General features: G+C 36.2%; 1 protein-coding gene across 1 annotated transcript in view; it reads left to right on the top strand.

The window, feature by feature from the left end:
• The window catches only part of fat4 (FAT atypical cadherin 4), a 97714-nt gene that overhangs the window by 51739 nt on the left and 19268 nt on the right, over positions 1–26707 (top strand). Inside the window, exons 3-8 of the mRNA XM_034035406.3 lie at positions 2728–2989; positions 3164–3514; positions 6348–7270; positions 7783–7957; positions 25476–25656; positions 26385–26635. Of these exons, the coding sequence (XP_033891297.3) occupies positions 2728–2989; positions 3164–3514; positions 6348–7270; positions 7783–7957; positions 25476–25656; positions 26385–26635 (2143 nt within the window). The remainder of the gene's footprint in view (positions 1–2727; positions 2990–3163; positions 3515–6347; positions 7271–7782; positions 7958–25475; positions 25657–26384; positions 26636–26707) is intronic.

The following is a 26707-nucleotide window of genomic DNA, read 5'->3' as shown; positions in this document are numbered from 1 at the left end:
TGCTACCACTCAATACCTTACATATATGTTTTTTTTTTCCTTTGTGCATTTGCACATCAAACAATTCATATACGATTACACAACCTTCAAAAATGAACAATGCCATGTTAGTTTATTGTATTTATTTGTAGTAAAATATTATAATCAATATGTTTTTCTACTCTATGCAAACTTATAAAATATTTGTCTGCACAAGCAGGGAACTGAACCCTATTTGCTCACTTAAAAGCGGTGCTATCTCTAAAGCAGATTACAATTTACCCCTCCACTAACTGGGCAGATAGGCAGTGCTTCCTAGTTGGAGGACACATAGGTTAATATTGCTAGTGAGGGGACATCATTTCAGGCTATAATTTTATATATAAAAAACATTGAAAAAACTCTTCTTTTCAGACTGCCTGAAGCAGCACACTGTCAACACTGCGGTAGAAACTGGACAGTGTCGGTAAAATCATTACGATTCATTAAAGGATTCTGAAAAGGAACCAAATAAACCTTTGCTTCATTTGGTTCATGTAGGGTTGAAGTCGTCATTCCCATCACTAACATATACATAAATACCATATTGGAAATACATGAATTCTGCATTTCTCAATTTTTTATGATGATAATATTACACTAAAATATACCTACAAACAGAAAATCTATATAGTGATTATTTTAAATCATACATTCACAGTATAACTGAGAACATTAATAATTGCTAAATAATGTGTATCAAAAATATATTCAGGGTCATTGCCTTCTCTGTGAACTTGCAGTGCAGTTGTACGCACTTTATCATTGATAGTTCTGTTTCATTTTAATAATGTCTTGACTTTAAAGACAATGGGTTGTGCAGCACACCATTAGATGGCAGTAAAGAGCACGAAGCGCTTCATGTGATTTGGATCAGTGGACCTTTTGGCAAACCAATGGTTCAAAGGTCTCCGTGATTCACAAAAGCTTCACTTTTCCCATCAATACTCGTATGTTTATTTGTTCAGCAGGTCGCTTTGACAAATAGCACACTGCATCTTTAAGAACACAAATAAAATACAAAACAAACAGTTGGATAATCCAAAACAGCTGACACAAACACTACACATTTGCAAAACAGGTCTCCAAAATCTTTGCACTCCAATCTCTTCCACCTGCCCTTTTATACCTGTGCTGGCTCCATCAATTACCTACAGCTGTCTCTTGTTAACTGGTCGTCAGAACAATCAGACCACCACGCCTGGAATTAAATACACTACATACAGAGCTTTCTTCCTTAAAAAAAGCATTTGAAAAAAAAACTACTGGAAATGTTATAAATTCAAACTTCTGCTTACTAGTACTACTGTACTGTGTACAAAAGGCCTGTGTAGAGTTAGGACAGATGTGTTTCAGCTGAATGTTTTACAAGAGCCAGAGGGTCTTTTGGTGTAGTTTTATTAGAGAACAATGGAGCCTTTCTAACTAAACTATACACTTTTTAATTCTTCGCATGATTTTGGTTCTTGTTTCATGAGAAGTGTTTTAAAAGTGTATCCCATGTTGTCAAGTTTTGTTTAGTTTATATTATTTTTGTGTTGAAGTAGTCCCACAGTGGGGTTGCTGTTTTTTATTATGTTAGTAAACCACAACACATGTTAAAATACTTTGCTGTGTAAGCCATAACCTAAAAATGTTTTCTTTTCAACCTAAGCAGTAACTCTTCATTTGCCATAATTTCTTTAGTTCAATTGGACATTGAAAGAAAAGCTATCAAGTACTGCTTTTGTGATTGGTATGGGAAAATGCTAGGATACACTTAAAGTAAATACTTATATGGCTTCATTATCTTACCATACAAGAGTGTACTGTGTTACATTCTGATGTAAAGTCTGAAATTTTAAGACATACGTCTCTTTGGTGCCAGATGCTTCCGCATGTGCTGAACAAGGCTTTGTCAGAAAACCAGTCATGATGCTGCTTTATTTAATCCAGGGCTTCTCAAAGTCGGTCCTGGGGACCCCTTGTGTCTGCTGGTTTTCATTCCAACCGAGCTCTCTATTACTTAACTAGACCCTCAATTGAACTGACAATTTGCTTGATTAGACATATTTACTTGTTTTCAGCTCTAAACAGTTGCAGCTCAAGTTACTTGAAATATACAACTGTTCAAGAGCTGAAAACAAGTAAAAAGGTCTAATTAAGCAAATTATCAGTTCAATTAAAGGTCTAGTTAAGTAATTGAGAGCTTTTTTGGAATGAAAACCAGCAGCCACAGGGGGTCCCGAGTTTGAGAAGCCCTGATAATCCCCATACCATACGGCAGGGTTTCCCAATCCTGGTCCTGGAGGACCCTGTGTATGCTGGTTTTCATTCCAACTGAGTTCTCAATTACTTTATCAAACCCTTAATTTAACTAATAATGTGCTTAATTAGACCTTTTTAATTGATCTCAGCTCCTAAGAAGTTACTGATTTCAAGTTACTTATAGAATTGTATAGTTAACTTGAAATCTCTATCTGTTTAAAAGCTGAAAACAATTAAAAATGTCTAATTTAGCTAATGAATTCAATTAAGGGCTCAAGTAATTGAGAACTCAGTTGGAATGAAAACCAGCAGACCAGGATTGGGAAATCCTGCCATAGGGCACAGAGTTATCATGTGTTTCTGTGTTACTGTATGAATAATGCATATGAAATGTTTTTTTTATACAAAGTATGTATTAAAGTATATGCAATAATGTGTTTCTTTTGTGCGTGTTTCCCCCAGGGAGCAAATGCACTTGTGACATACACAATTATAAATGGAGCAGATGACAGTTTCCGCATTGACCCAGAATCAGGAGACCTAATAGCCACCAAACGTTTGGACAGAGAGCGGCGGTCAAAGTATTCGTTGTTAGTTCGAGCCGACGATGGCCTGCAGTCCTCAGACATGAGAATAAATATCACAGTCAGTGATGTCAACGATCACACCCCCAAATTCTCCAGGAATGTTTACTCATTTGACATTCCAGAGGACACAACACCAGGTATCACTTTATTAAAAATATGTATTTCATTTATTAATTTGGGAGCAGTTTAATTGTTAGTCAGTTGCCAAATGCAAAATCCTGTCATCCATATCCCTTTGATTTTAACACTTTTGCTGAGATCATTTCATGTTTACAGGACTCACACATTAAGCATACCTGTCCTCCTTCCAGGTTCCATTGTAGCAGCCATCTTGGCTAGTGATGCAGATTCAGGTATCAATGGTGAGATCACATACTCTGTGGAGGAGGATGATGAAGACGGAGTATTCTTCCTGAACTCTGTGACTGGAGTCTTTAATGTGACCCGGCCCCTGGACTATGAAGTTCAGCAGTATTACATACTCACAGTTCGTGCAGAGGATGGGGGCAAGCAGTTGAGCACTGTGAGAGTTTACTTCAACATTCTTGACGTGAACGATAACCCCCCAGTCTTTAACACCACCTCCTACAGCACCGCTGTCATGGAAGACCTGCTTCCAGGATCCACTATTCTCACTATTAAAGCCACTGATGCAGATGATGGTATGTTTTATGTTTTTCAAAAAAATATTCAATCATTCCTTCTGTTTTGTGATACTGGAGATGGGACATTTGTTGCCAGTATTCACCCACTCTGACTCCTCATTTACTAAATATATTGTACCCTCATCACAAATAGGCAAAGTATTTCATGAGCAAGACCTCCCAAAAGGGCAGTGGTAATCCAGAACGACTGGGTGGGGAGTTTGTTATTCATTTTACATTATTTTAATATGTTTCTGCACTGGTGATTGCCAAGACAGGTCATATGGAATATTGCAAGTTATTGGTATTTTTTAAATTATGTACTTTTAATAAAATAATAACATTAGGCAGCCACTTAAATTATTGCACCTCTGCTAAAATAAAACAACATGTTTTTTTAACTGTCTCCAAATTTATCTTTTTGATATTTTGACATATATTATACTTTATTTTTAAAAGTTGTCTTGCTTTCTGAATCCTTTAATTTCAGGGATTAGTGACAGCATTGTATACCATTTTAAAGTAGCGTGCCAATTTTATTAAACACAGGCTGAAGTCATGAATACAACACTCTTAAAACATCTGCATTACTTCAACGACCAGGACCTTATGAATAACAGATAATAACATTTATGATCTGCACAGCCATAAGATAAAACTGTACACATATTGTATGAATTTAGCCAGTTAAACACTTTTTTTTTCCTTTCTCCAATTAAACTGTCTTTATGTATTAAAGAGACCTTAATACTTTTTTTCTTTAGGGTGGGGTGGGTGGTGTGTGGGTGGTGTGTGGTGGGGGGTGACATTCAAGTGCATCATCTCATCCAGGGTCCGACTAGACTTACATTCTAAGTATCCATGGAGGTAAAGATCCAATTCAAGTCAAAACAAAAACATGCAGAAGTGCATGGACACACTCAGTAAAGTTGGAGAGTTTGCCTACACATATATTACGACAGTGTCCTTTGCTGTGTTTCAAAAGTGGCTTTAACTTTACAAGATAGTGTGGTCTGCATTTATCTGTGGGTGTGAAAAGCTGATATTATAACAACAACCAGCGCATTTGGATAATTTTCTGATTGTTTTGTTTGTTAGTTAGCATGTGTAATTGTGTGTCATTTAAATGACATCTGCAGATAATTGTACACATATGTTATGCAGACTGTTACATGTGTTTAGTGGTATCATAATGTGTTGCAGCTATTCGAAATAGTAAGGTGCAGTGGATCCTCTCAAGATCATTAGTGCTTTCAGGTTTGTCTCAGTCTGAACCATGTTCAGATGTTGCAGGATATGGAAAAAAAGTAGAGGCACAGTCATATTATTGTTACTTTTTTGGTATCCCTAGTTGGAACAAAGCCTTCACTATTCGTCTCTGCGACCTACTGCTGTCTGCACACGCTGGCACTTCCAGTATATTCAAGATACCATTGTAGTTATTGTTTTTCTTTCAGAAAACGTTATTGTTATAGCTTCCTGCTCCTTGACATAACGAAACAGGGCAGTGGTTTTATTGTAAGCACTGTGTGCGATAGCTAAAAGATAAATTTATAAGTGGCCTTTAAAAAAAAAAAAGTTTGTTTACTGGAAATTGGAAGGCAGCATAGGAAATTTTGCTCATTTAACTTAAATTATTTTATTATTCGTCTAGGTCTAGGGACTGCACGCATAGATTTTTAGATTAAAGGTTTAAATTTGTTCAACACTGTTTTTGTTTTCCACACAGAAAATAATCGGATTCCAGATCAGTATTTATTTTCTTGCTGAAGATATTTTATTTAAAAATAAAAACAAAAAAAACAAACAAAAGTGTAATACTTTAAAACAACTGTAGTATTAAAACTGAGATGTTCTGACTGTCATACTACTGTATGAGGTTACTTTATTTGCAGTGCTTAAGGAATCTATCATTACATAAGAAGTGCTAGCTTTATTTTACTAATGCAAGGGTTTCTCACAAATGAAACAGAAAACTGGGTCAAACGTATGTTTTAGACATCTTAGCTTATTTCCTTTGCATGTTCTGTATCGGTAGTGGGTTCCACGGAAGCAATGTTTTTTGCTTTTTTATAAATATTGTACTTGAAAGAATATTGTATCTCTAGACAATTTTATAATATTAAAATCCTAATTGGATTTCATTTCTATCACTTAAGGGTCAATAAATATACAGCATGTTTAGGGATTATTACTATTCGTCTAAATAATGATAGAGCAAGCTTCATGATTATTTTGAGGTTTCAGCATTACTTTGTGGGATGTGGGATGTGAGGAGCAGTTCAAATTTCATTTGAATAGATTAACCAGAAATATGTTTATATCACCGGTATCAATGTTTAAGTGTATTTATTAAAGTAGGAAATCTGAAGTGACAGGGTGAAAGGTCAGTTCACCATAAACACGACCATTCCGATTGGTTATGGGGCTCTTTAACAGTAGCTCTTCTTAGACCGCTAAATGAAATCAAGCAAGAATAGTTAAGGCCACTAGTTGATTGAGACCGCTGGGAATAATTTTAGAGCATGAAATCATTTGTAGTGATTAATTTTCTTTTTTAAATAAATAAGTACATTTAAAAAAAATGTAGATTTTATTACTTTATTGTCAGCATATTTTTCTTATTATTGTATACATTTGATTTGAATGAACTTGCTTCAGCCATAATTATGACTGCAGAACACATGGCATTTTTTTTCCTTCTGATTTCAGTTGAAGGTCCTTCTCAGCGTGGTATACGTCCTACAGCACCTAGAAGAAATATATAACATGTCTATTTCAATTTTCTGTTGACAAAAAAAAAAAAAAACCCTTGAAACTCTAAATATGTATTTTAAATATTTTTTTACAGGACCAAACTCTCAGATGTCATACAGCATTGCTTCAGGTGATACACTAGCACAGTTTGATATAGACAGCGATGGAGTTCTAAAAACCAGGCTTGTACTGGATCGGGAGTCTCAGTCATACTATAACCTTGTTATCCGAGTTCATGACCTGGCACTTCTTCCAGCGTCAAGATTCACCAGTACAGCCCAGGTGTCGATAATTCTACTGGATGTCAACGATTGTCCACCAAGTTTCACCTCTCAAAGGATGACTTACATCCAGGAGAACACCCCTGTGGACACTGTTGTGTTTACAACTCAAGCGGCTGACTCGGACAGCGGACCAAACAGCTACATTGAGTATTCACTGCTCAGTCCTTTGGGGAACAAGTTTAGCATTGGGACTATTGATGGGAGAGTAAGACTTATAGGGGAGCTTGATAGGGAGGAGCTCTCTAACTACACAGTGACTATCATAGCCACAGACAAAGGGGAACCATCACTTTCTTCATCTATGGATGTTACTGTTATTGTCCTGGATGTTAATGACAACAGCCCAATCTTTTCTCAGAATGTGTATGATGTGGAGATTGATGAGAACACCCTCAGTGGCACTGACCTGATTCAGGTGGTTGCAAGTGATGCAGACGAGGGAACAAATGGGCAGGTCCGATTGTCTATCATTGGAGGAAATGCAAATAACGATTTTAGGATAGACTCTGTTACAGGAATGATATCTGTTGCCAAGCAGTTGGACCGGGAGACAAGGTCTTCATATTCATTGGTTGTTCAAGCAGCAGACCGTGGAAGCAGCCCAAGGACTGACATAACCAAAGTTAATATAGTGTTACTGGATGTGAATGATTACACACCAGTCTTTGAGCTCTCCCCTTACACTGTGAATGTCCAGGAGAGTTTAAGAAATCTTCCACACACAATTTTACAGGTGAGTAAAATATATATATATATATATATATATATATATATATATATATATATATATAAGAACGAAAGAGCAGAAGGTACTTTCTCTTTATAACGTGTTACATAGCATATTGTGAAGAGCACAATGTTGCACATTGTAAAAAAAAAAAAAAGCCAAACCTATAAGTCACTTATTTATTAAACTACCTTTAAACTTCCCTTACCAGCATCTACACTGTATGTAAACAAGCAGCAGCTGCTAGTTTGAGACCAGGAACAGCGGTCATGCATACAGTACACCACACAAGGGCACTTCCATGAGCCAAATAGGCAATCATGTTATACAGCACGGCATGGTTCTTATGTTGCTTTGGGAGTCAAGACAGTCAATAAAGACGGTTGTATACAAATGTATGCTCAGCATCCACTCAAAAAATATGTTTGGTCTCCTTTTAGAAATAGAGAAGTGTCTGAATCTGTTTTGTTGAAAATGTAAATGTATCCATAAGAATTTTTTTTCATTGATTTGTCTAGGTTGTTGCACGGGATGATGACCAGGGGCTGAACAGCCAACTTTCCTACGCGGTTACTGGTGGAAATGAAGAAGAGGCCTTCAGTCTGTCGGCGAGTGGGAAACTCAGTCTCATAAAGAGTCTTGATCGAGAGGCAAAAGAGAAATATGGGTTGATCATTACAGCAACCGATGCAGGTACAGGCAAGATTATTTAATTTGTTTGTATACCTCAGATACGCAATATTTCTTTCCTTGATACCGTGAAGCATTTAAAAAAAAAAAAAATTCTATGGCGCTTATTGTGTTGCTGAGGGGATACACACATTGTGTGATATTCAAAAGAACTATATACAGTATACAATACAATAGAAATGTATTTTTATATAGCACCCTTCATGCCAAGGCATCCCAGAGGGCTGTAGAAAGTTAAAACCAAAATAAAATAGCTCATGTATACAATACACTCCAGTTATAACCAATTATTTAAAAGCACATTTTAAAAAAAGTATGTTTTTAATTTAGATTTAAAAGAATCCAATATTTCAGCCTGCCAAATGGTACTCGGAATAAAGTTCCACAACTGAGGAGCACAACAGCAAAAAGCTCTGGTTACAGCTGTTTTAGACAAACTTTTTGGAACAATTAAAAGTTATGCATTATCTGATCTCAAAGAACAACTAGGAACATATGGAGTTAGTAGTTCTTGGAGATAGGTTGGTCTTAATCCATGAAGGGCCTTATACGTTATTATAGCAACTTTAAAATCAATTTGGTAGCTCACTGGTGACCAATGTAAGGACCTAAGCACTGGAGTAATGTGTTGAGAACGACGAGAATGAGGAAGCATGTATCACATCTCTGAATCCCTCACATCCAATACAGATTTTAATTTGACAACATTTCTCAAATGATAAAAAGCTATTCTGATAACAGAATTAATATGGAAATCAAAAGAAAGCTCAGGGTCCACAGTAACACCCAGGTTCTTCGCTCTATAAAAATTGATTGGATTACATTTTGTTAAACCCATTTTAGATCCCATTAACAACTGGACCACACAGCCTCCCTATATATATATATATATATATATATAAACATAAACCCGAAAGAGGTATACAACTTCAGTAATCCATTCTGTAGTATAAATTACCTTCTAATATTTTCCTGGCATTTTTAAGATTTAGACAGTAGGGAAATGATTATCTCATCTAGTATGTGGCAAGAATCTGGACGAGGTAGGCAGCAAGTCCTGGCAGAGAACCAGGAATTACTGCAGCACTTTTAATCATGGACTTCTTTTTTTAAAACATTGTTTTCTAAAAGATAACTATGCAGTGTATGGAAATAAGTTCACCCAAGGAGCTTTGGAAATGTTACAAGGCTCATGCTCACAGCATACATATGTCTGGTGTCCCTCAGAAAGGCCCTCACACGGTAAGACACTTTTTAAAGGTCAAACACAGCTAAAACCAGACCTTTTCAAGTAAAAAAAATCAGAAGTTTCAAACTTGCACTGGAAAAGAAAAAAATTCCTTTTGTGACTTCTCTTACTAACATTTTATGGTTCAGATTTAAAAATAATGATTTTTGGCAGCAAGCAATATAATTGGCATGTTTGTGTCAATAAGAAATCTGAATGCTGAACTGAACATAAAGGTGTTTTACAGGGAGAATACATTTTGAGAATAAAATCCTTTGTAATGGAAACTTGTTGGCAAAGTTTTTTAATGCTATGAGGGTCTTGAGAATGATAAAGAGCATACAAGTTATAGGCAACTCAAAAGAAGGTGTACCATCTGGATCCCACTGGTTATAAATCACTCATGACGTAAAAATAAAGAACCAGTAATCAGAAAATCCACAGTAAAAGTTTCCATAATAATGCCTTTAGTCTGGCCTGCTGAATGGAATTTACTCTCTTAAAAGCTCTATGCCAAAACATTTGTTGAGAATGATATTATTCTCAGTTATTCTACTGAAGTATTACTCTGGCCAGGCAAGCAGAACTGGAAGGTAAGTGTTATCTTTTTACCAAAGTAAACATTTTGAGACAACTCTTCATCTTTAAAACTTATGAAAGCTGTTTCAGATGCTTTGTCACTTAGTGTCTTTCAAGTAACTTTTTTTTTTCTTATCAACTACATTAAACTGAGCTGGATGTCAGTCATAAGAGGGAACTAGATCACTAGGGGTCTAAGCAAATTAGACATGAGCCCCTTCTTTAAGTCTTTGTTGGAGGTAAGGCAAGCCATAACATATGCAGCTTGCATGCACATTTTCCTTCACTCATTTAGTCAGCCAGTGTTAGTGTAGCTGATCAGAAAAGAACAATAGCTGAGCCTCTGAAACTTCTTCACCAATTAACAGGTTTCATAAAATCTGTTAACTGTGGAACGACAAATCCGTTCCTCAAAAAGATGATTTATTATTAGAATGTTCTTGTTTGCCATGTTAATCATGGTTTATTTGTATTCAGGTAGGTCCTACAGAGTTACACACATCATCATGTAGGGTCACTGGACAGCGATTTCTGTAAGGACTATCGGCATGAATAGAACTGAAACTGCCAGCGGCGGCTAAAGGCTAATATTGTATTGATTACATCATGAATGGGGTCTGTTTGTGACGTGTCGAGACACACAGCACATTGATTGGCTTTGAAGCTCCTAATGCTATTTACTGAACAAGAATAACATTTCAAACTTTTCAAGATTTCAGAGGTCTCTTTTCCATGTTGTATAGCAGCATTTTACAAAACAAGGCATTTCTTTTGAAGGATGATGCGAATACAAAATGAAATGCACACAAATAAATATATGCAAATGTAGAAAGTGAGTGGTGGCTGTTTGTGTGCTAATAGAACAATGTTTACGGAACATATAATCCATGTGTGTTTGTACATTATGGCTAAACACTATTTTGTCCACTGTTTAGAAACTTCTGTTGCATTTAGTTTTTTGTAGCGTGTACAACTTTTGTTTGGGGTTAGCCCAATAGAAAATCCTATTACCATCTGGTAGAATATGTTGAACTGACAGGTATTATGTTTTGGCAGGCTGTCAAGAACTACAGCGGTGCCTTTTATCACAGATCCCTTAACTTTCTAAAAACATTTCTGGAGAAAATATTAGCATTCCTACTATCATCGTCACTTTATTTATTGGTTGCATGGATGCCCAGCTGTACATCTGCTAATCTGCTAACTGTTTCTCTGTGCTTTGTTGTAGCATTCAACCCAGGAGAAAGAAAATACAATGTTGGGCTATTTTTTCACCTTTAGTACAATTAGAAAGTTTATTTTTAAGAAATGTCAACAGTATAAAAGACTTATATTTCTTCTGATACTATTTTTTTAAAATGTAATTATGAAAGCAAACCAGCTTCTGTAATTGCTTAAATGTGTATTATTCATACAACAAGCTTATTAGTGGTGTTATATTCCAGCTATTAATAAACATTTGATTTCTACTTAACACAATGCAGGTGTATGTAAGACCAAATGTTTTTGGTGAATGTAAGATTCCCACATCTGCCAGTGTTTTGATACAGTAGACTTGTTGGTATGTAGTCAAACAACTGTTTGGAATACGGTTTAGTGGAATTTACAGATTCTTTTAAGTCAGCGTTAGTTAGAGTTACGATGGAAGTTTACTTTAAGTGACTTTAAAATGATGACCTTATTACTGTACTTGTGTGCATGTTGTTTTGGATATGAATGTACAAAGTTAACTGTCCCTTTCATGTTTTTTTTTTTTTTTGTTCATTTTAGTCAAAGTAACACATGACATGCAGACTTTTATCCCTATAAGCCATTTGGTTACTTTAGTGACTAGCATAAATGATAGGCATAGAATTTAAGTTTTATGTTGTAAAATATCTGACCCCTCCAAGCAATAGTTATGTGACCTAGGGGTTGATTAGATCAGCCTATACCCTGTCAGGATTAGGACACATCTGTATTTCTTTCATAGCAATCAAAATTGAAACTTACTCTTATTAATAGGCTATTATTTAGTTTACATATGAACAAAATAATGTTTATTTGTTGTCTGATTTGATAGGAAGCACAAAATGATTTGTTTGATTCAAGATCAGTTTGCTTTGGTCATAAATTGTACAATTTGTTGAACACTGTGGCCAAGTTAAGATCATGCAGACTGCCTTTTAACATCCACTCAAAGCTTTCCAAACTCACAAGGTGACAGAATGACTACAGATGGCTTGGGCCAGATTCAGAACTGAAAAGTCAAGCTATCTTCCTGAAGTTTAAATATTCTATACGTTTTGTTAATTGCAGTTGCAATGTGCAACTGTAAAACATTAACATGTTCTTTATTTATCTATAAACCACAAAATATATACAAAATGTAACATTTAAAAATTAACTTTAATAGTTCCTGTATTTATTTATAAGCTGTATTTATTTATTTATTGAGGCCATCGAAGAATGTCGAGGTCATGAGATAATTTATTACACCCCGCGAATTACGCGCCCGCGTAATTTTTAGCATAAAACGTATCACCACGCATAGGTGTGTAATATTAAATAATATCACTGTTAACAGAGAAGGATAGAGAAAAATGTTGGATCACACTGAGGATAAAGGGAACAATTTTTGATTGATTTTGCCAGAAAATGCCACGACAAAGGGCCCACGTTGCAAATATATCAGCAAAAGAGAGATTAAAAGATGTTCATTGCTTTGCTTTGTACACTGTGAAGGTGGCACCCGATGCGATCCAGAGCGCTCTACCGCCAGGGGAAATTGACATTGACTTGTTTTGGTCATCGACAGCTGACTGTCTTCCTAATTTGAAAACATTAGCTGTCAGATACATAAATGCAGTAACGAATACAGCTGATGCTGAGCACAGCAACTCCTTGTATAATCTTGTCCTGTCCAATTGGAGGCGTTCTCTTTTGGAAGACAAACTGAAAGAGCTGGTGTTCCTTTATTTCAATCTTGGAATTTAGAAAGACTTATGTTTAAAAAAAACAAAAAAAAACAAACAAAAAACATTGTTTTCTACTTTGCTTTTTCTTATGCTAGTATTTTGATATCCAGTATGAGAGAAGAACCCAATACAACTGCACAATACTTTTGTTACTTTGTACATACTTATACAGAGATACAGCATAATTTAGCATCATTTATTCTGTGCATAATTCCATGGGGTGTAATTTCTCAGGCTCTCGATATTACCATTCTGTTAACTCCTGAGATAATTAAATGGATCTAGTGATCTCGACAAAACAACTTGTACTGTGGTAATCCTGAGAAATGATCTTGTGATCTTGACATAATGACGATTTTTTTTTTGACGGCCTCAATGAACCACTGTAAATAAGCCACAAAAAAATGACAAAATGTAACATTTTGTATTTTAAAAGGTGCTTGCGTTTCAGACAAGTATTTAAATAGGGTTTTTCTTAGGACCAAAAGTTTCAAGCGTTAAAATTAACATTTCTATAGTTCTTGCAGCTTGCAATCTTCTGTGAATATTGCTTCACCAGGCTGGTTTCATATTCATTCACACATTTAAAAACACGAATTTCATCAAATCTTGGGCTTCTGTGAACATCACTGTTATTTAATGACATTCTTTCACATATCAGAGTTGTTTGCACTTCTACTTTTCTGGGCTTAACTGAATGCTTAACAGATAAAGAACTTTAATGGCCAGCGTATTAAAAAAGACAGGCTCCTTTATTCAGCACAATCTTATTCGTGAAACAGGACTGTAAGCCATCAAGCATATTAAAAAAGACAGATGTTCCCAGTTTGCACTTCTAATTTTTGAAGCAGAGTTATTTAGAAAAAAGTATTATAAGAAAAGTGTCCTAAAAGTATTGTGGGTTTTCATTGCTGGGGTGTATATTCAACTTGTAAAAGTTTACTGCATAGTAAATCATAGTCAAATGTATTGAAAACAAGGTCAATGATAGCCAAGCATAATAAAGCCAAGACAAAACCTGATTAATACACAATAAAGGCTTGGCAAGAGCATGCCAGTTTATTGTCCACATTTACTATTGTTAACTTTCAATAAGGGTTAGTTTCTGCATTTTTCATCCAGTTGGTCTAGCAAGAACAGTACCATAGCCAAATAAAATATCAGATTCTGAAAATTTACTTTTATAGACCTGTACATTTCTAAATACATTAATACAAAAATTGCACAGTAACAATGTGTTCATGCAGATTTTTTTTTTTTTTCTAGACTTTTTAAACCCGTCTCTGGTTTTGGAAAGCTTAACAATTGCTGGAACACATCATTAGTGTAAATAGTTTTAAAGTACCTAATAAGATTTAAGAGGCAGTGTGGTCGGGTGATTAGACCTGTCTGGGAGCCAGAAGATTCTGGTTTTAAAACCCAGCTCAGCAACTCACTCACTGTGTGAACCTGGTCAACTTCATTCCCCTTCTTATTTCCAACGCTGTAAAAAAAAAAAAAAAAAAAAGTCAGAATGCTATATATGGCATCACAGTTGGAGTATTACTGGCAGTTTAATTAGCTATTCATATAGTTTTATAAGGCATCATCCTTAGTCCAAGTCCAAGGCAACATCAAGTTGTAGTAACATTTGTAGTATGGTGGATTATTTTACCTAGACTAGTTTACTACTGTGTACAGCTTACCTGGCAGTTAAGTAGGGATGCATCCTTGTTTACAGCTTGAAGGAGGCTCTCTTGATTCTTTGCTCAGTTATTTTACTTGAATGACTATTTTTAATACAACACAACACTGCAGATTTAAAGTTGCTGTAGTTGACTTGGCAAATTAAGTTTGATCAATAGCGTTGTACAGAATTTGAAAACAACATATCCTAGAACAAGCAAAGAACTAAAAGATGTTCAGCACAACAGAAGGGGAGTGGAGTTATAATGTTGCAAGTGCTAACAATAGGTAAAAAATGTATTTTAAAGCCACTCCTTAAACAGATTACATATTTAAAAGGATAGTGGCTTGCAATTGCCCTGATTCAATTATGAATGCACCAGAGGGTGGTTAAAGCAAATACTCTTTTAAGAGAATCACCCTTGCATATATGGGAACCACATGTTTATCATAAAAAATAAATAAATAAATAATGTAACTGCATAAGTAAATGGAAAATAACAATTTAAATGTTTAATATTTTATGTAACAAATCACAACCCTTTGTGTTTACCACAGTTCTCTTTAAAGAAAAAAAAGTTGTGCAGTGTCTCGCCACAATTTAACAGCAAAGTTGGAATGCATTTTGGAGTGATTGGCTCATTTACTGTGAGAAAAAAACTGTTTACTTCATTACGTTTGGCAAACTTAATACTCTAATAACACACACACCACATCTAACTTCAGCATCTATTCAGAAGAGTGTTTGACTGCAGCATCAAAAGCAGCTCTGTTGCAAAGCAACAGACTTCATGAAGAGGAAAAATGTCCATTTCTGGAAAATTGCACTCTATTTTTAGGAATAATTATCTGTTTAATTTACAGGGCCCCTTTAATAATGTGTAATCTATCAGGACTGACATTTAACCTTAATCTCTGTAGTACAGGTGGCTGTGTCTCAAAAAAATGTGCATATTCATCTGCCTCACTAAGTCAACACGTTGATCCACCAAGTTGAAAGTAATTACAGCAACACCAAGCATTTACTGGAACACTGGAAGAAGGTTCCCTTTAGATTAAATGGGAGATAATAAATTGTGGATTCAAATTGTAATTAGAAATCCCTTACTGGCCTGTAGAATAAAAGGCGATAGTATTGTAAATATAAAAGAGATTCGGATTTCATCTTCAGCTGTGTGAAAGATACACCTGCAATAGATTGGACTGGATTTTAGTTTTGTTTTATTCAACCAAAGTCACATGGAACATAAATGTATTTTGACCTTGAACTGTCTTTTTTATGTAGAGATATAATCATAGTGCTTGTAACTGATTCAGTTTGATCTACTGTTATTTACACTAGTATAGTACTTAGACCTGACCATATGTTTAAGTGAGACAGGATTACAACATTTTAAGAAAGCTGTCTCGACATGCTGAAGAGCTGAGCAGGATAAGCAGATGGTAGGGGTAGCATGGCTTCTTTAAATAAATGTATTTGTATCCTCATTTGAAATTGAGAAGCAAGTGGACATCAGACTTCTGTGTCTGTTTGTTTTTTAAGGTCTGGTTAACACAGCCACAAAATGTTAGTCATCTACACTATGACATAACATTTAATCATTTACAGTATTTTTATAATATGTGTAATTTGATTATTGTTTCCTCCCTTGGCCTGCTGTATTGGTTTTATCCAAGCTGCTCCAAGAGTGTTCCTTTAAATGGTATTTAAAGATTGGAATGAAAATGATTTGGCAATATGGTTTTAATTTTATGCTGCAGCTTTGTTGTCAGCATTGTTTCTGAAATTGTGCATGGTTTTCCAAAGCAGGGGAAAAAATTGTTTAGTTTCACTTAACATACATCTCATGGTGTACGTGCAAGCATTTTTACAAATTCCTTATGTGGCGGCTTTGTAGCACAGACAATTTACATTTTTTAATTAAATTTGGCTCAACAAAAAAGTCAAAAAATAGGCTGCATATTGATTTTCCTTTTCTTGATGCAGTCTTACCAAACCAATAGGCAATCTGAAAAAAGAAGTCTGGTTTGAGAACATCTCAAATTCTTCAAGTATATTTGTAAAACCACAGAACACATACAACTGTCTACATGTTGTTGCTGTTTACCCAAGTAATATAATCTAAAACCAATGCATTACTGATAAAGCAAAACTGTTACTGATAATAATATTTAACGTGCAACAATGTGTATGCCTGTGAACCCAGTAGCTTGTCCATGTCACTCCTGAATATTATAGTTGTGTGGTTATTTCTTATTGAAATCTCAAAGGCTGAAACTAGAATTTAAACAGATGGGCAATAATCTAAAAAAAAAAAAAACAAGTGTGTAACCAAAATGACCTGTTGTGACTTTTCCCGAATCTGCTTCTTTCCAACACACCAGCAAAGCAGTGCAGGCATCTAGCAAATTGTACCAGGTGACAAAAAAACACTTGTGCACATTTTTAGATTATACCTCTCTTTTTAAAGTGATCTATGCAAAACCATTTTAAAACGAATGCTTTCCCCACAGTAATCCCAACTGATTTTACAATGAAAACTGCCACACAGTACAAATTTAATCAAATGTGTTACTATTGCTTGCTTCTTCACACCATGTGTGACTCATTTCCAGACTCCAGAACCAATACTGCTGAGAACTGTTGGGGAGACATGGAAAATGGCTTTGTGGTTTTCTGGTTACTCATAAATAGCACAAACACAGCTTAGAACTGCTGGTACAGCACAAATAAGGAATTCTGGAACCCCAGCCTGCCCATGGAAACAGTATTACTTACCACAATACATGGCAGGCAAATTCAGTATCTAATAAAGCTGCAGCAAATTCCAGGATACTTGCCGGCATAATGTGATGTCGTCTATCAATTATGTCTCAGTCAGTGGAGGCTCCCCAGAGCAGGCAAGGGAGACAGTGCCATGTCAAAATTCTAAGTATTATTTATTTCTTAGCAGACGTCCTTATCCATGGTGACTTACAATTGTTATATGATATCACATTATTTTGACATACAATTACTACATTATTTTTTTACACATTATTTTTACATACAATTACCCATTTATACAGTTTTTACTGGAGCAATCTAGGTAAAGTACCTTGCTCAAGGGTACAGCAGCAGTGTCCCCCACCTGGGATTGAACCCACGACCCTCCGGTCAAGAGTCCAGAGCCCTAACCACTACTCCACATTGCTGCCCCACTGCTCCACACTGCTGCCCCACCTGGGATTGAACCCACGACCCTCCGGTCAAGAGTCCAGAGCCCTAACCACTACTCCACATTGCTGCCCCACTGCTCCACACTGCTGCCCCATATGTATGTATGTATGTATGTATGTGTATGTATGTATGTATGTATGTATGTATGTATGTATGTATGTATGTATGTATGTATGTTATGGACCGATGCCGAAATCGGGTAGTTCGCAAAGTGCCCAGCTGCAGTGGGCAGATGTCGAATTAGCATCAAATGTTATGTCATTTTGGCATCTGCCACCTGGGCTGATGGCGAAGAAATATTTTAAACAGATACAGTATACTACTAATAGAGAGTGAATTACCTCTGGCAAAAGTACTTTCTGACAACACAGTTTAGAGCAACAGAACTCAACAAAATATCAATCCACAGGTTATATCATGGATTAGATACGGGGTGGGGGGGCAGAATAAAATGCAGCAATGTTTTATTGTATTCTTATTGAAGTAATGCATACAGATCTCAGTGCAGAGTTGCTTTGTTTGAATGAGAGATCATAAAACAGGCAAATATGTGGAAGCTTTAGTTAAGTAAAAAGGAGTTCATATCTACCACATCATGCTTTTAAACTTTAATTTCCACAAAGCCGCGTCCTGGTCAAACTTCACTGGCGACATCTTTCATTCATTCGTGTAGCACTTCCTCTCTATTCCAGTTGTAGTCCCAAAATACGATTGATATTGCAATGATAAACAAGTTGTTTGGCACTGCGTTCATCCTGAGTTTCAGGTAACTATATTTAACTGGGTGGCTTTTACACGTTTAAACTGTGATTATTAGTCTCTTGCTGATATTGAATGATCTCTCATTCAAATGAACTCTGCACAGAGATCTATATTGCCTTACTGCAATAAGAATACAATAAAATATTGTTACATTTTATTCTGGACTCTAACTTCTATATTTAACCCATGATGAAAATAACCTTGTGCACTGATATTGTGTTGAGTACCATTGCTCTAAACTAGCATTGTCAGAAAGTATTTAAGTTATTTAAATAAACATGGCAATGGGTGGCTCGATGGTGGTGCACTTTTGCACTTAAAGGCAACAGAGGTAATTCACTCTCTATTAGTAGTATACTGTATCTGTTAAAAATCTTTCTTCACCATCAGCTTCGGCATCTGCCCTCCACAGCTGGGCACTTCGAACTGCCCGGGCATTTCGGCAACTACAAGTTTTAATAAAACGAACCCACCACAAGCATACATATTTACAGTGCCTTGCATAAGTATTCACCCCCCCTTGGACTTTTCCACATTTTGTAGTGTTACAACCTGGAATTAAAATGGATTTAATTGGGATTTTTACCATTTGATTTACACAACATACTTAACACTTTGAAGGTCCAAAATATTTTTTATTGTGACAAAAAAGTTAATGAAACAAAAAAAAGACATTTGTTGGTTGCATAAGTATTCACCCCCCTGAGTCAATACTTGGTAGAAGCACCTTTGGCAGCAATTACAGCTGTGAGTCTTTTTGGGTAAGTCTCTACCAGCTTTGCACATCTGGATCCTGCAATTTTTGCCCATTCTTCGTGGCAAAATTGCTCAAGCTCTGTCAAGTTGGATGGGGACCGTTGGTGAACAGCAATTTTCAAGTCTTGCCACAGATTCTCAATCGGATAGAGGTCTGGGCTTTGACTGGGCCATTCTAAGACATTCAGGTTCTTGTTTTTAAACCACTCCAGTGTAGTTTTGGCTGTGTGTTTAGGGTCATTGTCCTGCTGTCCTTGCAGACTGAAACAGGTTTTCCTCTAGAATTTCCCTGTATTTGGCTCCATCCATCTTGCTCTCAATCCTGACCAGTTTCCCAGTCCCTGCCGACGAAAAGCATCCTCATAACATGATGCTGCCACCACCATGCTTCACTGTGGGGATGGTGCTCTAAGGGAGTGATGAGCAGTGTTGGCTTTGCGCCACACATAGTGTTTTGCGCTAAGGCCAAAAAGTTCAATTTTGGTCTCATCAGACCAGGGAACTTTTTCCCACATGTTTGCTGTGTCTACCACATGCCTTTTGGCAAAATCCAAACGGGATTTGATATGGGTTTTTTTCAGCAATGGCTTTCTTTTCGCCACTCTTCCATAAAGCCCAGCTTTGTGTAGCATCTCGGTTATAGTTGTCCCATGGACGGTTTCTCCCATCTCAGCTGTGGATCTCTCCAGCTCCTTCAGAGTTACCATTGGCCTCTTGGTTGCTTCTCTGACTAATGCCCTCCTTACCTGGTCACTGAGTTTTGGTGGACGACCTTCTCTAGGCAGAGTCGTGGTTGTGCCATATTCTTTCCATTTTTTAATAATGGATTTAACGGTTCTCCGGGGGATGTTCAAAGTTTGGGATATTTTTTTTTAACCCAACCGTGATTGGTGCTTCTCCAGAACTTTATCCCGGACTTGTTTTGATAGCTCCTTGGTGTTCATGATGCTGTTTGTTTAAATATGCTCTCTAACAAACTCTGGGGCCTTCCAGAAACAGGTGTATTTAATCTGAGATGATGTGACACTTTAATTGCACACAGATGGACTCCATTCAACTAATTATGTGACTTCTGAAGGCAATTGATTGCACCAGAGCGTATTTAGGGGTGTGACAGCAAAGGGGGTGAATACTTATGCAATCAAGACTTTTCAGTTTTTTATTTGTAAATAATTTTGAAAAATATATAGATTTTTTTCCCCGCTTCGACATTATGGACTATTTTGTGTAGATCAGTGACAAAAAATCCTAATTAAATCCATTTTAATTCCAGGTTGTAACACTACAAAATGTGGAAAAGTCCAAGGGGGGTAAATACTTATGCAAGGCACTGTATAAACAAGTTATAAACATAATGTTTCAGCAAGGCAAAAAGATATGTTTTTATTAAAAGATGTATTTTATTTGAAAACATGTAGATATTTAAATGTCAGACCCTACCAGTTACAATACACATAAGTATTATATTTAAATTGCACTATATCTCTGATTCCCATTTAATAAATACCAAACTTAATCCCATGTGAAAATGTCATTACAGATTTCCTAAATTCTGAAAAGGTTTGCAGAGATATTCATGTACTGTATAATCCTTTACATTATTCTGACTGTGACGTGGTTTTCTTTCCACTACAGAACGGTAAAGCAAAATTGTGCCAGTAGACAATGCTATTAGTGTAAGTTAATATTAATGCCTCCCTGACCAACCGCAGCTCTAGTTATACAAGATTATACTAGTGTGATTAATAATATTAGTAGGATTTTACAGCCACTTCTGTGTTTAAAAAAACGTTTTTGTACCATGTTCTTTCATCTGTGGCTACTGACATTAATATTGCACCAATTCTGACATTAGAACTCAATAAATCATATTGAGACGAATCCTTCTTTTTAAAAGAATAAATGTGTTTATTATTTTATTAAATTATTCCTCTTTCGAGTCCACTCTGTTACTATTTCCAAAATATATTTTAACACATTTTAAAAAGATAGCAAACAACAAGGGGAAAAAAAACACCTAATGAAGCTGTGTGTTTCTGGCTTGCTGTCTGTGAAAATGTTCTTTCAGGACCAGAGGGTATGTTTGAAACCTGCTTCACCTCCCAATGACAAGTATCACGGTCTTATTTTAGTTGCGTGTACATGGGTGACTGGTATTCCTTGGGCTACATCTTTCGGAACATGATTCTGGTAATTGGACTGTACAATTTGTTTTATAACATTATTTTTTCCGTTTGCATGCCATGTGGTTTCTTTTTGTTTGTTTGTTTTGTTTTTTGTTTGTTTTTTACAAGCAGCGCCGTCCGCTGACTGTTTCTAATTAGAGCCTCTGTCCTCACGCCAAACGTTTCTGGAATGCATATGTTACGTGATCAAGCTAAAGAGCTTTCATTGGGCAAAATGAAATCAAACTAAACAGAATCTGAATCTGTATTGATTCATCTACAAGCACACGTGGAATGTGCTGGCAGTCTTACACAAATACATTTTTCAAAGCCTTCGCCACTGTGGCAAGCTTCGGGAAAAATAGTTGAGCCACAAGGGAAAACGTTTCGCTTGTGGCGACGTGGTGAGCGGCTAGCGGGAACATTCCATAACAAGCTGAGTTAAATAAATAAATCGTTCAGACGAAGAACAGTAATGTGTATTCCAAACAGTTTTGAGATATTCAATCTTTTTTATTTCAAGGTCTTTAGAAAAAAATCCAAAGTTCTACAATTTTACAGTAATCCTTTTTCCCATAGATAGATTTTCATATAGTATGTAGGTTTTAAAATATAAAATGTGGGACACAGTACATGTCCAGTTTTACTTGCGATAAGTGGAAAAAACGTTTAGGTTGTATATTCCTTAACTATGGAACAACAGTGACAAACAGGTTTTCCACTTATTCTTGCAAGCACACATGTCATCCAGTGTAAGATACGTCTTTTAGTGGTGCAACAACCATATGTAATGGAACAACAACAACAAAAGCAAAACTCCACAATCACATGATCACACTAAAGGGCGAGGTGCCCTGTACATTGTTTTGTTTATTTATTTTTAGAATGGGGTCCCCCTCCGCCCCTGTGTTATTTTGTATTTGTTTATTATAATTTTGTATTGTATTTAGGACGGCGTAGCCGAGTGTTTGTTTATTTTTAAAACGTGTTCTGGCAGAGGCGAGATTGGTGTTCGTCCTCTGCCAAGAATAGTTAAACTCGTGCAGAAGGTGGTCATCTCCCGAATTAATTAAGTGATTAATTTTGTTGCTAATCGGGAGATGGTCACCTGAATATAAAAAGCCTGCAGCTCGAGGTGGGAGTTCAGAGGAGGAACGAGAGCGGAGAGAACGTGAGAAAACGAGACTTAGACATTTAAGTATACTTTACAGGAACAGTGACAGCGACTGCCCAGCCTGACCTGTATAGTTTATTTTATTTTGTGTTTACCCTTTTGTTTTGCTCTGCGAGCACAAAGTGTGTTTTTTTGTTCAAACCTTTTATTTACTTTTGTTATTTAATAAAAACGGCGGCCAGCCGCGTCTTACTTTGAACTGCAGTACTGCCTTGGTGTCAGTATATTTTCCCTTCCTGCTTCTGCCGTGACGTCACCGCTTAGTCACCCTGTCACACCGGCTAAATACGGTTCGCGTCCACACAGCATTTAATACCGTACTCGAGAACCGGACTCCAGACCACCTCAGGGGGTAGTCTCGAGTCCGGTTCTAATTTGATCACATCAGGTAGTGCGGTTTATCAGAAGTGTGGACACTGTAATACCAAACTACATTTTTTGTGTGTCCTCCTATATCCCAAAATGCTTTGTGATATAGGATAATACTCAGAACAGGTGCCTGAAGGACTTCCTATCAGTGTACACTCTGCACTAGGTATTCATTTTTATGCTTAAATAAAATAACTGTCAGGACATCTCTGTAAACTAGTGGGGGAAATAACAAAAGCACAACGTTAAATTAGGCAACTGCAAAAATGAAATGCGAGTTAAAAGAAGGATCGGGGATGAATAATTCACGTAATTTGTCAGCTCTGTTTGAAATAAAATTAAGGGGACCAGAATTAGGCTCAGGCAAGCTATGAAGATAAAAACAAAGATTATTTTGTAATTAACAACTTTTTCTGAGTTTAATTAGAAAACATCACCTGATTAAAAATAAAACCCGAACACTTCAAGCCCTACTTGTGTGTGTTCGCATTTACTTTTTTCCAGAATACTTGTTTTATTTCTTTTTATCAATATGGACCTCAATTAATATGGGGCATAACACATTATTTTAAAATAAAATACAGCGCATGGCAGGATACTATCGTATTAATTTCCACCCTTCATTGCAATGCTATGAACTGTAACCGAACGCATTAAGCCCGACTAAACATGAAAAAATACTTCAGTGTGGACGCTTTGAGCTGGATTAATTAGAACTGTTTTGAGTACGGTTCTCGCTTTGTTCAGAAAATATTTTATGCAAAGCAGGTTAGTGACGTGGTCTTGAAATCAAAATGCAATATCAATGTTGTATGCAGTGCATTTTTAAACAAACGCTGGCAGTGTGTAACAGTTAAGTATATCAGAATTAACTATGATTGGCTACTGTTTTCTTTCCTCTGTTGGCTAGTGGAGAAAATGTGTTTAACAGCCAAATTGGGGTAAAACCTGTTTAGACTGCACTTGTAGATCTATTGATCTACCACTCCTACTATGCACTGGACTTCCCTGACCTAAGCACCACGTTACTAGATCCTCAGCTAGTGCACTATACTTGCACTATTGCACTACTATTATGTAATTGTGGATAACTTGTTGTAATCCTAACTTGTTGCATCCTATTTCATATTGAATTTTAGTAGTGTTATTTGCACTTACTGTAAACACTACTGTGTTTAAATATTAATTTTGCATTGTAACCCTGTACTGCCCTGTAACACTTGTACGTCATCTTGGATAAAGGTGTCTGCCAAATAAATAAATACATTAATAATAATAATAATAATAATAATAATAATAATAATAATAATAATAATAATAATAATAATAATATGAAAAGTGTTGTCAGTCCAAATACAATAAGATTCCACTGCTCCTAACCCTAACCCCAAGCCCTCTGCCTTTTTTCTGCCATTTTTTGTTGGCCACCAGCCTCCACTGGTGTCATTATGTGAATCCCTTGCAGAGTCAGTGCTGGGTGGCTCAGTGTAAAAATGGAATGGGAGGACTTTACCATTTTGGTGGCTGGTTCAATCAGTGGTGGTATCATAGTTGCTGATTGACCTCAAAGCTTTATCAAATTGGGTCCCAGGGATCTCACTGATTCAGCATCAATAACATGGATTTTGTTCTTGGCACATTTCAACAAGTAGAAATTATTAGAACCTTTGTTGGTTGGTTGGCCCAAATATACCAATAATATTGATACAGACATTTTTATAATGGATCATTGAGGACATGTAAAAAAATTAAATAAAAAAATGACCTCAACATGACGGTTTGAAATGTTGGATCCTGAGAAAATGTATGTTGAGAAAGCAGTAAAACGAGATGATGAGATTATATATCTTGTAATCTCAATGTAGCAGTTTGATAGTCAGGCTCCTCAGAGAGAATTATATATATATACCTGACCTTAATATGCCGCCATACATTTTGAACTCCTGTCTTGTGAAAATTTAGGAATCCACCAAACAATGTAACTGTTATAGTTAGAAATAGCAAGGCTCCTTTGATCCAGTTTACTTGGTCTGAATTCTTCAGACACAGAACTCAGAGGTGCAAGGACAATGCATAAATCAAACACAAAACTTTATTTATAATTATACACACTGAGATGAAAACTTTCTCCTTAATTAGGAACTTTTCATGGACAATGAGTGATATCCAAACAGTAATAGCTCAGGTCTGCATTTTGTCAACGTTTTACTAAAACTGAAAATCTACAGCTAGACCATGTCAAATCATTCTAAAATATGAAATTGCCTTATGCAATTAGCTTAATGAAGGCTTGTCATCATTAATATATTTATGAATATTGCCTGGTTATTTTACTTTTTTTGCCAAAATAGTTTATCAACTTGTGAAATTGTCACTCTATAAAGCTTTTCTTTACAGATCGATCAGCACCACTGAATCAGACACTTTGAAATCTTCCAAAACATGAACACTTCAAGTCACTGTACTCAATATAGTCATTCCTATTATATTCTTAACATTCCTCCCGAAGACAAGCCATAGTGAACATAAGGAGAATATCCATTGAAATGACCTAACAATTTAATGGATAATGTGCATTTATTGTACAAAGTAAGAATGATCAGGTTGTCTCATTAGTTTTATGTCGCTCGCATGTTCTCTGCACAGGATCTTCTGCTCTCACTGGCACAGGGACCGTCATTATTCTAGTTGACGACATCAATGACAATGTTCCAGTTTTTGCTTCAAACACATTCCACACCACTGTACCAGAAGATGCCCCTACTGGAAGTGATGTGCTCCTTGTAAACTCTTCTGATTCGGATGCAGGATTGAACGCAGTAATCAGGTGAGTTCAATTTTCCTGCTGCATGGACTGCTCATAATTCATAAGTGGACATGTGGCTTAGACTTGACATTTTTATGTTGTCTCCCCATTGGGAAAACTCTGCTCTTGGAAAGACTTAATAATTTGGCAAATAAATTAATGAGGATGTTAACTGTCAGTGACAGATTAAGAAGTGCCCACCAGGGGTTGATGTGCTTTTGATAGAATGCAGAACCAGTTACAATTAGTTACTAGTTGCTATGCCCTGTTCATGCAGACCATTATAGTAATTCTTCTCGGCTGTTTTTTTATTTCTTTGTTTTGTAACAAAAGTCTGTACTTCCAACGTCCAATGTTTTTACGGATGGTAACAGAAAGACTGAGTGATCATTTATTTGCAATTTCTTCCAGTTATTTCAAGGAAGTTTGTTTTTTGTAAGATTCTAAAATCAAGATATTATTTCATCTGACTCTATGTACAGACTAAAGGAAAAGAAAACGGCACACAATTTTTAAAATGCATACGAAGGAACTGAGACCAATTACAACTAGACAATTACAGTAACAGCTTCTAAGAACATTTTTTAATTAAACTGAAATCACCCATAACTGTTTAATTTGTTTGTTATACAGTAGATATCTAAGAAGTAATGTATTTATTTGGTTTCCATTACATTTGAAGAATTTGCTATAATTAAAATTATATTAAAATATCTGTTCTGGTTTTTTGGGTTTTTTTTTTGCTACAGCTACAAACTGACTGGGGGAAATGGACAGTTCTCCATTAACCCCGCTACTGGACAGATTATTACGAGTGCTCTGCTGGACAGAGAGGCTAGGAAGAGTTACCAGCTGGTGGTTGTAGCCTCGGATGGTGGACATCCTCTGGCCATGTCAAGCTCTGCAACTGTTTCAGTGACTATATCAGATATCAATGACAACCCTCCCAGGTTTCATCACCATCCCTATGTCACTCATGTCCCAGCATCTACTTCTGCAGGTCAGTCTAGGAAAATCAACTTTTCTTATGTGTCACTTGATCTTGAAATTTCCCTTTTCACCAATATGATAA

The sequence above is a fragment of the Acipenser ruthenus genome, chromosome 1 (assembly GCF_902713425.1).
Source record: "Acipenser ruthenus chromosome 1, fAciRut3.2 maternal haplotype, whole genome shotgun sequence".
In the NCBI taxonomy this organism is placed as follows: Eukaryota; Metazoa; Chordata; class Actinopteri; order Acipenseriformes; family Acipenseridae; genus Acipenser; species Acipenser ruthenus.
The sequence above is the reverse complement of the archived record's forward strand: the minus strand, read 5'-3'. Positions and strand labels throughout refer to the sequence as shown.